Below are 13,266 nucleotides of genomic sequence, written 5' to 3'. Positions count from 1 at the left end.
CTGAGCTCATGACACGAGGTCTGATGTGGGACAGAGCTCGCCCAGGCACAGGCTAGACGGGGCGCTGAGGTCAACGCTACTGTAGCCTCTGCGAGGTAATTTCTCAGAACAGCCTTTTTCTTTTGTCTGCAAATGGCTTATTACCTGGCTTCCTACCCAAATTTCGAAGCAAATAAAAAAACATGCAATAAAAGTGACGTAGGAGCAGATGAAAATCAGATCTGAATTCTAATAGCCACATGACTATGGACTAATTGTGGGATCTCGGACAAGCTATTTCACCCTGGGGGCCTAAAGTTGGGGGGCTGTTTCCTCATCTGAAAGTAACCATGTTATACTCACAGAACCCCATAGTCCCCAATGGTACCAACATTCTATGATTTTTCATTAATTAAAAAATGTCTTATGACAGACTAACGTCTCTCGCACCACCTCAGTAGCGGAACCCGTTTTTATGAGGGGCCCTGTTCTAGCGCCTGAGGTGGCACCTTGTAGGGACTCACAGGCCACATGCACTCTGGCTGAGGACCTAGGAGCGTGCTGGCTCTGACCTCGAGCCTGGGTCAGCACCTGCTAACCCTGACGGGGCTTCTGCGTCACGCACCCTCTAAGTGCTGTCACAGGCAGGCCCCATGTCCCCACAGCGGGCCCATGAGGTGGGTGCTATAGCTTGCATTTACCACAGCTTTTATACCTGCAAACAAACGTGAAAACACAGCCTTTCCTCCATCATACACACGGCTCTGCACCCTGCTCGACAGGCTTTCATCCCATAGACCTATAAAGCACTTCCTCACAACCATCATTTATTTACTGTCCATGACTGGTGGACATCAGGTGGCTCCCAGTCTTTCACCGTGACAAGCAGTGGACAACCCTGATCCGTCCTCTCTCACACGCATGACAGGTTACACCTGTAGGATGAATGTCTGCGAGGGGACTTGCTCAGCCTCAACATTTCAATCTCACCTCCACCTAATCCTGTCAGTGGTACCTGGTTTCAAAATCTGCAGGGCTGCTTTGGCAATGAAGAGAGTCAGGGTATAGGTGAGTCTCATGTTCTTGGTTCGGATTCCGTTGCGGACTACATCCAACAGGTAAAGTACCTTAAAACCAGGGAAAGGGGAAGAAAAAGAGCATTTTCAGAACTGTCACCAGCCTTGCCTCGTGCAGCCGCAGCTACAGTTTGCAGGGTGGCCTGCTCCTCTCATCCCAGGGCCCCAGATGCCATCATAATACGTAGTGACATCTTTGCTCTCAGGAGCACTTTTGCTTTTCCTTGATGACCAGGCATGTGCCCAAGGGCAGACAGCCCTGGCTCCACAGCCTGACAATCCCATCTGCTCTTGTCTTCCCCCCCCAGGGCACAGGCTTCTGAAGCTGTATGTCCTGGACAACAGCTGCCTTAACCACTAGATTTAGACCCTAGAAATTAAACTACTTTGCCCACCCACAACACAAGAAGAGGGACTATAAGGGGAGACCTCTCCCACCTGCCCAGGGGCCAAGGACCAGAGGCAAGCTCCGGCATCACCCCGTAGAGGGAACAGATCTTCATGCTTTACCAGAGGTCTCCTGGGAACTCAGAAAGCCTTCCACCAGACCAGGTGGGGAGCCAGCCTCGGAAGCCCTCCAGGCCCATCCTCAGCCCCACTCACCTGGGACTGCTCTCGGAACCGTGCCCCCTCGACATGCGAGTAGTAGGCCGCCAGGACGTAGTAGGCCGCGGCTCGCATCTGGGGGTCATAGCTACTGAGGGCTGCGACAGTCAGGCCCAGAGCATTTGAGTCCAAAAACTTTCGACAATCCACCACAAATTCTACAGGAAATAAAATATAGCATTAAACACACACACATACACACACACCCATGACGCTTGTGAGACATGGTGAATTAAATTTCCGATTGCATTTCGCCAATATTAATTACGTGTGCTAGATATGAGAGATGCCAAGTCTCCAACTACCCTTAACTTCTGCTGAAGTCGGATCAAAGACTATCTTCCCTTCTGTGACAATAATTACCATGCCACCAGCCTCTGAGATGCTTGTAAATCCCAATTAGGATTTTTTTCATTACTTCTCATGAGCTGGAGGAGAAAGGAGTCGCTATTCAGACCTGAAACACGAGATCCTGGCATCGCCCCACATCCCAGAAGCCAGGGCAACACAACCAGGTGTCAGCAGAGAAAACCAGCTCCTGTTTCCATCGCGGTCAGCCCACTGCCTCTGAGTTCCTACCACGAGCACCGCTAAGGAAAATCCCGTAAGGTGGCAACGCTGGAAATTAGCTGGTGCAAACCAGTTTGACCCAGCCCATCAATTTTACAAAGGATTAACTTACACCCACTGTGCAACCCTAGTGCTTTCTTCAAAATTACGACAAAAATCTCCCAAAAGGCAGGCCACGAAGCTTGAGCAGAACTACAGCCCAAAGAGTCTGCCTTTGTTACCTGGGAGAAACTCACAATCACTCCAGAGAGGATGCAAGCGAGAGAGAAGGTCAGCTATTTGAGGGGACCCACCCGACCACATCGTAAAGGGTTTGATTATCACTAATAATCACTAGTAAAACTCAGGACACTTCAAATCCTCTTTAATAAGAACCCAGGCCTTTTTACAAGATAAATACTGTCAAGAAAAGCCTCAGAATAGAGATAGGTCACCGTGTTTAAAAATGACTAAGCAGGGTTTGGTCATGATAATCACACTGAAGATGTTCTTTAGATTGAGGGACTGGTGACCTAGGTAAATTAGGGAGCAAACACAAACTCACTGAAATGACTACCCCAAACGGGTCATCTTGGAATATGCTGCCATGAAGTGATATGCCATTGATTAAACCATCAAGTTTCCTTCTCTCTCAGAAGGAGCAGAGCTCACTGGAGCTTCCACCAGCATCCCCCCAAGGGCAGACCGATGGAGGGGGCACTGATTATATACAGTTCCCTTATTCTGTGTTTCTCAACTTTTAAACCCTATCAAAGAATAACCAGGATTTCCACTTCCACTCAAGAGAGAGTGACAGGAACCAGATGTACCCGTCCACCTGAAGCAACCAGAAAAGCAGACTGGAGAAATAAAACAAGGACTTTCAGTACATTGGACATAAGACAGCAAGGGACAGTCAGCCCTGAGAGATGGGAAACAAGGTGAAGCTTCTGTCTCAGCTTGCAACCTAGAGAGTTTCCAGGCCATGGCACAAAAAGGGCAAACCGATGTGGAGACTGAAGATCTCTGAGCTGAGGAGACAGAGTGGGAGGCCTACCAGGCCAAGACGGCCGGAGTTCACAAGGCAGAATCCTAGAGAAGAAAGTGCCAGAGTTCTCAGCTGAGTGTCGGTGGGCAGTGTGTGAGAGGAAGCTACCTGCGGCTGGGAAACAACCACCTGAAAGAACTGGAGAAGACAAACCCAGGCACACGCCTGCCTGGAAATAGTTCCCGTACCCACCAGCCAGGGTGAAATCCTCACAGTTCACTGTGATAGGGTAGGTTTCTCAGGAAGATTTTACCTCAGTTGTACAGCAAAGTTCATCCCTGACAGAGACTAAAAGCAAAACTGGAAGGATCAAACCATTTCCAAGTAATTCGAATGTGTCCTAGAACAAAGCTCAAGAACATTCACAGGAATACAAAGCTACCCAGCACCAAACAAGGCAAATATCACAATGCCTGGCTTCCAATAAAAAGTTAGAAAACATTCAACAAGCAAGACTATAACCCATTCTGAAGAAAAAACCTCCACCATTCAAAAATGACCCAGGTATGACACAGGTAACAGAAAGAGTAGACAAAGACATTAAAACAGTTAATATAACTGTATTCTACATGTTCAAGAAGCTACCAGAAAGACTGAGCATGTTAAGTAGAGATATGGGAGATATAAACACCCAAACTGACCCTCTACAGATAAAACTTAAAATGTTGGAGATGAAAAATGCACTGGATGGGATTATCAGCAGATTACACACTACAGAAGAAAAAAAAAAAGAACCAGTGAACTTGGAGACAGCAACAAAAACTACCCAAATGGAAACACAGTAATAAAAAAGAATTTAAAAATATGAAGAGAGCATAGTGAGTTGTTGTACAATTTCAAGTAGGCTAACATATGTGTAATTGGAGTTCCTGAAAATGTTTGAAGAAATATGGCCAAAACTTTTGTAAAGTTGACAAAACTTATAAACCTACAGAGCCAAGAAGCTCAATGAGCACCCAAGCACAAAGGAATATAAAGAAAATTACACCAACGTATATCATAATCAAATGTCTTGAAGCCAGTAATAAAAAAAACATGTTAAAAGCAGCCACATAATGTACAAAGAAACAAAGATAAGAATGATGGTAGATTTCTTGTTAGAAATAACGCAATCTAGAATCAGGGCAGCAACATCTTTAAAGTACAGTAAGAAAAAATAAACTGCCAACCTAGAATTTTATACTCCATGAAAATCTTTCAAAAGTTAACACTTTTTTCCATAAAAAAGCTAAAAGAATTGATTACCAGCAGACTTGAATTACAATAATTTTTAAAGGAAGTATTTTAGGCAGAAGGAAAATGATAGAAAATAGAAATCTGGATCTACACAAAGGAATGAAGAGAACCAAAAATGGTATCTAGATGATAAAGATAAAATATTTAAATCTCTTTAAAAGGTAATTGACAATTTAAACCAAAAACAACAACACATGGTGGGCTTTACAGCACATAGAAGTAAAGTACATGATAAAAATAGCATGAGAGCCAGGAGAGGAAAAATGGATCGATACTGTTGTAAGGTGCATCTATCCATGAAGTGGCATAATTTCACTTGAAGATGAAGGGTTTAAGGCATAAACCCTAAAGCAACACACACACACACACACACACACACACACACACACACACACAGACATTCACGCACACTTGTGTGGTAGCTAGAAACAAATAAAAGAGAATTGGATCAATAATCATATTAAATGTAAACGGCGTAAACATTCCAATTAAAATAGGCAGAGATGGTTAAATTAGATTTAAAAAAGAAAACCCAAGTGTATCTGTCTACGGGAAACCACTTTTAATATCAAGATGCAGATTAAAAGTAAAGGATGAAAAAAAGAATAATCAGAAGACTCTTGGGCTCCAATAGCTTATAAACTAAATTTTCTCATTTCTAACAAGTGACTATTTTTGATGGGAAGGGAAAAAAAATCCAAAAGCTTTAAAATGCATCAAACTGGGGGATAAAATTATATTGTTTAGGAAAAGATGAGGTGTGTCTAAGATACACCTATATGCCTACATAACATAATACACATAAAGGAATACATTTGGAAGAAAGAACAGTGCAAACATTTAATATTGCACCCACTAAAAATAGTTAGTATTCAGCTGGCTGGGACATTTTTAGTAATCACTGACATTCTCTAAGACAAATGGATTTTCCATGTGTCCATGAGGAAAAGTCAATTACATGTTTTGTGGTCATGCCTGTTATTCTATGAAGTCTTGGCTTTGTAACACTTAAGAGCTGCCCTTGGGTGTTGAACATAAGCTGTTAAAAAACAGTTATAAATGCCATTCTCTTTGTTTCTGGGACCTCATAAACAGCAATTTGGCCTTCTGATAACAGATCTTCAGGTCAAAATGGCTTAACCAGGACAATTATCCAGGGTTAAAATGAAAAGCACCCCACACCTTATGGGCTTTTGTGGCAGTGCAACTGTGTTGCTGGAGCATCAAGGACTCCTCATGCCTCTGACAGTTTCCTCAGAGGCGGCCGTGGGTAAGGCTCATCACCCTGTGGAGCCTGTGGTCTGGTGACAAGGCTCAGCGCACTGTACACTGGCCTCTCTGTTCTGGGTTCCATGTGAATTATGAGCTAAAGATTTCAGCCCAGGTCTGCTGAGGACAAGAATTTGCTGTGGAAAAAGCATCTGTCACTGCCGTTGCTAATAGCCTTGGCTGGTCCTTTTTCTCAGCCAAGGACTCAAAGAAGGAAAGCAGTGAGGTTAAGAAAACAGGTTCCCATTTTCAGCAAAGAGTTGGAATGGAGCTGTGAGATAGCAGTTTCTCCAAAGACTGGCAGCCACACATAAAAACGAATCAGACGCCCAATTTAGGATTATAAGACGTTTAGCAACTTGGACCCAGGTGCCACTGCAGGAAGTGAAAACATACGGTTGAAAACTTGTCACACACAGCATGGATGAATCTCACAAATACCAGGGGGGATAAATGGCGCCGAAACCAAAGAATATACAGTGTGTGATGCCGTTTACATCAAGTTCAACTACTGGACACTGGTTTGTACTGGGGAGGATGAGCCCTGAGGAGCTACAGACTATGTTCTGTTCCTTGATCCGGCTGGTGGTTTCACCAAAACTCAAGCCACACATACATGATTTGTGTAGGCTTCTATATGTCCCACTTCAATAAAAATTTATTTAATACAGTGTTCAGACTTCCTCACCAGGGCAAAAGCAAAAGAAACAGTAATTTTTAAAATAATATGAAAAAAAGATTCATGACTTAATCCAACCATATAAACCTGGCCTACACTGGCCTTTATGCCGTTCACAGATTTATGTTCTGTTCAACTTAACTATTTTACTGCTAGGTATTTTCCTCTCGACAAACTGGTATGCTTCCTTTTATCAGACAACAAAATTTGTTTAAAACATTACGCTTCCATTTTTAGTTCTAGATGACAAGTAGCCCAGAGCAAAATTTAATGAACCTAATTTTCTTGTTTTGCTTTGTTTTTAGAAATTTTTTATATTTCTATTTCTCCCTATCCACCTCTTGCTTTTTAAAATTTTCTACTTCAATGTGAATGATTTTAGTGTAACTGGTATTTTATGCTACTGCAAATCCTTTTTCGAGTAGACATGCTCTGCGAATTTTTTCTACCTGTATTCGACCAATAATACTTAAAGTAGGCTGTATTTGGAGATTTTCCAACCTTAAAAGACCATTTACAAGTCACCTCTCTTCACAAAAGGCCTCCCAGGCCCTGTCTCCCCTGCCCAAAAAAGACAATATTCAAGATTTTGAGAAAAACATTGTGTCCTGATTTTACTATTTTTCTATTAAGTGTTTCCCAAGCTTTTGCCTTCTGTTTCCTAAAAGCTCTATTGAGAGACAGAGCAACAGATGAAATGATTTGTTATAATTCACTGAAGTCACCTCATATTTTTAGACTGTGGAAAATCTATTTTCATGTTTGATGAGAAACAGGCTTAGAGGCAGGGCCAAGGCATAGGGGAATCAGCGAGCTTCCTGGCCACACACCAGACGTGCCTGTTAGTCTGCTGCTAATAGCACCAGGGCAATTAAGATATCTGCTTGCCATTATCATAATCTGACATTTGCATGAAATGCCCCAGCTCCCTTGCAAATAAAACCTAGCTCAGCCACAAAACAGTCCGTGTTCACGGAGGGGGCAGCTGGAGGCGCACAGGGGCTATGGATGGGCGAGCTCTCTGAAAACCCAACCCTCTCATTTCTTGGTTGGCACTACTACCGGCAGTGGTGGCCGCTCAGCAAATATGTTCCTAAGGGGGAGTATCTGAGCATACAAAGGCTATTTCAAGTTGAAAAAGGGAGAGGACAGGACAAATAGTGAGTCATGGTCTCTCAATGCACCTAAATCTCCGCGGCCTTTCATCCAGTAATCCAGACATCAGGCCGGCCGAGCGGATGAGCAGACACAGAGCACACGCCTCCACCCACCCCTTCACACCCAGACCCAGGAGCCCTTCCTTGCGGGCCCCACTGGAGTCATCACCGGCCCATAAAAACAGATGAGAAGATTTTCACTGCACAGGCCCTGATCGTATCTGGTTTCTGAACTGTGAGTATATTACCTAATGTTAAAAATGAATTAAGTTAGATTTCTAATTCTGGGAAGACGGTGTAGACATATTTTTATGATCACGTACAACTGAAAATCCTGGACAACCAGGACACGATTCTAAAAGATGGAAAGAAAGCAGACCAGACAGGGACCTCAGGTGAAATCCTGCCTTTGCTTTCTGCTTCCGGGGGCCTACAGTTACAGCTGAGGAAACCAGCAGGCCCAAAACACCAACAGGCACAGACAAAGCCAGAACAAAAGCCCGCTCTCCAGTCTCAAGACAAAGGACTAGCAGAGGGCAGCCCAGCAAGACAGAAAACTCTTAGGTGATAACTGCTCTACTCCAGCCAAGCACCCCAGAAAACCTGTGGCCCTGCCCCAGCTAAGGCCAGCAAAGGGGGAGCCTAGACTTCCATGCCTGTGACATTTGCAATTTAGCCCCAAATCCCCTGCTGGAGTGGCTTCAGAGAAGGCCAGAGAGGTGGGGCTTTTGTCCCCACTGGGAATTAGGGTGACCCCCATCACCACCCTCCCCACTGTGTATCAGAGGAGGCCCGGCAGAGAGGGAGCAGGAGGCAGTGGTCTCCTGAGACGTGGCACTGGGCGCTCCCACCTCTCCCAGCCAGGAATAGCAGTGCAGGCATGACCCATAAAAGGGAAAATCACTAAACCGGACTTCATCAAAATTAAAAGCTTTTGTTCTGCAAAAGACCCTGTTAAGAGGATAGAAAGATAAACTGCAGATTGGGAGAAAATATTTCCAAATCGCATATGCAACAGAAGTCTGATATCTAGAATACAGAAAGAACCCTCAAAACTCAACGCTAAAAAAAAAAGTCCCATTAGAAAATGGGCAAAAGCATGAAATGACATTTCATGCTAGGGGGACATCAGATGGCAAATAAGCCACAAGATGCTCAACATCATTAGCCATTAGGAAACGCAAATTAAAACCACAGTGAGATAACACCACACACGTGACACATCACCAACAAAGTGCCCAAACCAACAGACCAGACCCACCAGGAACTAGAGCTCGGTCTTCCCCAACAGGCATGCGTACCCGCTTCACTTCCTTCTGTCTCTCCCCCACCCATTCACCCATAAACTCCCACCTTCAGGCTACTGGATACAAAATCCGTTTTTGCTTAAACCAGGAAAAAGCCAACCTCAGTAGGCTTTCACTCATGCTTAAGGATAAAAATCTGTTGGTATTTGACCACTGTCTAGAGAAAATTCAGAAAAGGCTCTCGTCATTAAGAACTAGGAAAACATCAAGGACAAAGGGACACTGACGGATTTTAAAATTATAATTTAAAAAAATCACTGTATATTCAAAATATGAATTGCTACTTTGCTGACAATCACTGGAATAAAAAGGTGACAAGGCAGCTGCAGATCACTCAAGAAGGAGTGACAGTAACCCTTCAGGAGGTGCAATCTCTGTGAGAAACCTGACTGCAAGGGCCTGTGGCTGCCCGGCCACGCACGGCAGGAGCGGCCCCGCCCCCCACCCCACCGCTGCCATTACCTGGCCTGGTCAGTTCACTGAAGAGATGAAGGAGAAAGCAGGGGTCATAAAGGCCATCCAGATCCGCTATGCTCCTGTCTTTAAATATTGGTTCCTCTGAATCCTGAAACAGCCCGAAACAGACAGACGTGTGGGTGCAGGTCAAGCTCCCAAATGTAACACCACGTAAATGTTCACCCACTGTATCTACAGTTCAAACCATTTTGAATATGCAAGAGCATAAGAAAATGGTGCTGTGAAAAACAGTCCTTGTATATGAAAGGATATAATCGTTGGGGAACAAGTTATAAATGAAACAAGTGATGATAACTGAAGCTGGGTGGTGGGTCCACGGGGTCCAGTCTCTGCACCTTTGCACGTGGCTGGAAGCTTACTTAATAAGAAGTTACCAAACCACATGAAGAAGCACGCTTGTATTTTACAGTCCGCTAAAGCTGAGGGTGCAAACGGAGCCCTCGCAGGGAGGGCTCTGCTCTGGGCCTCCCGTACCTCGGGGGGCAGCAGCCTTCGGCTCTGGGGGAAGTGGAGGATGGTCTTCATCATCCGGTCCCGATCCAGCAGGCGGAGGATGTCCCCGACACTCGGCTGCTGCCACAGAGACTTGCCCAGGCTCCTGCACGTCTTGTGATGCTCCACGGCCGCGGGGCCCCACAGCAGCACCCTAGAGCCGCAGAGGACAGAGCAGACTGTTACAGGGCCTCCCCCCCCCACCCAGGGACAGAGCTGGTGACGATAATGACAATAACGACATCGCTTTGTCGAGCAGCTGGCACATGCCAGGTACGGTTCTGGGCGTGTTACAGAGGCCTATCATTCAATCCCTATCATAACTTAGGAAGGAGGTGGGGGTGACGGTGATGCTGACAATGAGGAGGGTGGGGACCGTGTGAGGCATGATGACAGAGGCCGACACCTGTATGGAGCTTGTGATGTGCCAGACACTGTTCTAAGCCTTTTACAAATATTAATTCATTTAATCTGCATAACATTAAGGTAGATATTATTATTATTGCTCCCATTTTGCAAATGGGGGAAAAGAGGCACAGAAAGGATTAAGGAAGTTGCTCAGCTGGTCACTCGTCCAGCCTCTCCGTGGCAGAGCTGGAATTCCCTCTCGGGGAGTCTGGCTCCATAGCCCATGCCAGACCACAGCGACAGATACCTGGCTGCGTGGTGATGCTTTACTGATATAAACCTTTCCTTCCCAGACCAGCTCTGCCCGCAGCCTTTCAGCTGTCTCCACCTCGAGAGCCCACCATGTACACACCTCCACCTTTCATGCCACCAACCTCACTGGAGCTTCGCAGAGGTCACCTCACCTTCCTCCTAGAAAATGACACAGGCCTCCCTCTTCCTCCCACCCCTAGCCCAGATACCCGCTATCCACCTCCCCATTGCTGGAAGATGCTTCCTGAAAGCCCAGCCGTCATGAGGGCCGCTTTTCTGCCCCAAGATGCCTGTCAGCTCTCTGCTGTCTCCTGGATCGAAACGGAAATACTTCTGTCTGGTACTGAAAGTCCTTACCAACCAAGCTGTCTGACCCTCCCACACCTCTTCCCTACACGTATCTTGTGATGCAGATAAACCAACCTACTCACTATTCCCGGAAACGTCCCGATGTTCCCACCTCCCAGCTGTCACCACATGGTCCCCTCCACCTGGTGCCCCCCGGCTCCTCCTCCTCTGCTAACCTCACCTCCATCAAATGCCTCCCCACCGTCCCAAAGCATTCCGTGACTCCCCAAGGGAGAGCATACTGTCACGTGAGGCCCTAACTGCTGCTTACACCGCATGGCATGAATCAGAAGCCAATTTAAGAGGAGTTGCATTCATGACAGTCTGATCCCCTCAACAGACCGGGAGGCTGTGTCCCTTTCCGACAGTGCTGGGCCCGGTGCTTTGTAAACAGCAGGGGCTCAACAAACATCTATTGGATAAAATACTTCTAAATGGAATGCCTCTCCGTAGATACAGATAGATTCTATGCAAGTCAACAATAGTCACTCTAAGTTACAAAGCATCTTCCTTAGGAGAGTGATGCCTATTGCCCTCGGGCTCTAACAGCCAGGCAGCTGATGCACTGGTCACACCCCTCGGATTGGCACCACCCACTAGTCTGAGACTCATCCCCTGAACGTCCAGAGCTCCCCGTGTGGCTCCCCTAACTCAGACCTGCTCCTTCACGTAAGGATGTGGACATGACATATATTCTGAGTCTGAGGAAATGCTTCCCCATTCGCTCTCCTCTCTCCCTTATGCACACGGGGACTCTGCTGTTCCAGAAAGGGTACAACTGGTGTAGCACCACCTCCAAAGCAGTAAGAGGGTGAGGCCCTGAGGGAAACGATGGAGAATGTTTATTCATGACCCGGGCACCCTCAAGAGAGAGAAAATGTTTTCGCTTGTTTTTCTTTTTTTGAGGGGAAGAGGGTGGCTCCTAGGCTAATACAGCTTTTATCTTTAAAAAAAAAAAAAGTATTCTACAATGTTAATATTTTTTTCACTTCCCTGCAGAATTCTGCTGAACTATTTTTCTTGGCCCAGTTAGCTCACTTCCTGCCTTAATAATGAAATTCTTCTGCATGTATGCATTGGACAGATGTTAGGGTGCTTGCCCCAAATGATAAGGAGAAAAAAGGAAACTAGGGCAGCAGAGGGAATCTAAGACGCTTTCCATGAACAGCACATTTGGTCAAGTCCCCTCTTAGCCTGGCCCTCAGAATTGGGGCAGGGCCCATGGGAAGTGCCCATCTCAGGCCCTCAGGGCCCAAAGCTGTGGTGCCAAGGACGGGGGCAGGCAGCCCCTGGGAACCAGGAGAGACAGTCAGAAAAAGAGGGGCAGACAAGAGAGACACAGAGAGAGACAGACAGAAAGGAAAGAGACAAATACAGACACATACACACACACACACACACACACACACACACACACACAGAGCACGCACATATAAGGGGAGAGTAGAATTAATATCTAGTCGGCACTCCTCACTCTCCCCTGCCCCCAAACCCCCACATCACAAGTCATTCCCGTCTAAAGTAAAAAGGTTTCAGAAAAATCAACTAAACTAGACACTCCACGCAGGAGTGAGTACAGGGGCAGGCCCACGACAGACACGCATGCACCAACCAGGAGGGTGGCCCGGCCGAGGCAGCCCCTGCCCGGACAACCTCATGGGGAGGCCAGCTGCTTACACTGGAGCCGTGTGTGAGCTAAGGGAGCCCCACCCATCCCTCCCCTTTCCTGAGAACCAAAAGGAACGAGAGAACATCTTGGAGCTTGCTGTGTGACGCGAGCCCGTCTCAGGGCTGGCGCCTTCAAAGCCTCCTGCAGCTCATACCTCTAGGCCCAACACTCACCTGAAGTCGATGAGGCTTAGGCTGTTCTGCTCATATGCCCGGAGGAGGAGTAAAATCTTCTGGTCTAGAGGTCAGTTGAAGGTCAATTTAGAAAGCTGGCTATGCATTCCTCCCATCTCATCACACTATCCAGCCCTCATACATTCCTGGGTCACACTGCTCAGTCCCCACACACTTCTGGGTCACATCACCCCGTCCCCACATACTCCCTGGTCCCACCACTCGGTCCCCACACACTTCCTGGTCACACCACTCGGTCCCCACACACTTCCTGGTCACACCACTCGGTCCCCACACACTTCCTGGTCACACCACTCGGTCCCCACACACTTCCTGGTCACACCAATTGGTCCCCACACACTTCCTCACCCAGGACGCTGAGAGTGGCACCATAGGCCCCAAGAAGCACTGCTAAGTGGCTGCTCTCACAGACAGAGGGGCACAGTCTCACCACCGCTGCCATCAGGTCCACCAGCGCCTCTGGAAGAAAACAACAATGAAATGCACGGCACTGCGGGGGGAATGCGCACATTTTGGATCG

At 46.7% G+C, this 13,266-nt stretch overlaps 1 protein-coding gene across 1 annotated transcript in view; it reads right to left on the bottom strand.

Annotated features, from left to right (window-relative positions):
- Positions 1–13,266, bottom strand: part of URB1 (URB1 ribosome biogenesis homolog) — a 65,605-nt gene that overhangs the window by 8,550 nt on the left and 43,789 nt on the right. Inside the window, exons 27-32 of the mRNA XM_019730177.2 lie at positions 13,095–13,205; positions 12,726–12,789; positions 9,858–10,029; positions 9,369–9,471; positions 1,659–1,819; positions 995–1,106 (exon numbers count right to left, since the gene is read on the bottom strand). Coding sequence (XP_019585736.2) covers positions 995–1,106; positions 1,659–1,819; positions 9,369–9,471; positions 9,858–10,029; positions 12,726–12,789; positions 13,095–13,205 — 723 coding nt within the window. The remainder of the gene's footprint in view (positions 1–994; positions 1,107–1,658; positions 1,820–9,368; positions 9,472–9,857; positions 10,030–12,725; positions 12,790–13,094; positions 13,206–13,266) is intronic.

Source organism: Rhinolophus sinicus, linkage group LG01, assembly GCF_036562045.2.
Source record: "Rhinolophus sinicus isolate RSC01 linkage group LG01, ASM3656204v1, whole genome shotgun sequence".
NCBI classification, from domain to species: domain Eukaryota; kingdom Metazoa; phylum Chordata; class Mammalia; order Chiroptera; family Rhinolophidae; genus Rhinolophus; species Rhinolophus sinicus.
The sequence above is the reverse complement of the archived record's forward strand: the minus strand, read 5'-3'. Positions and strand labels throughout refer to the sequence as shown.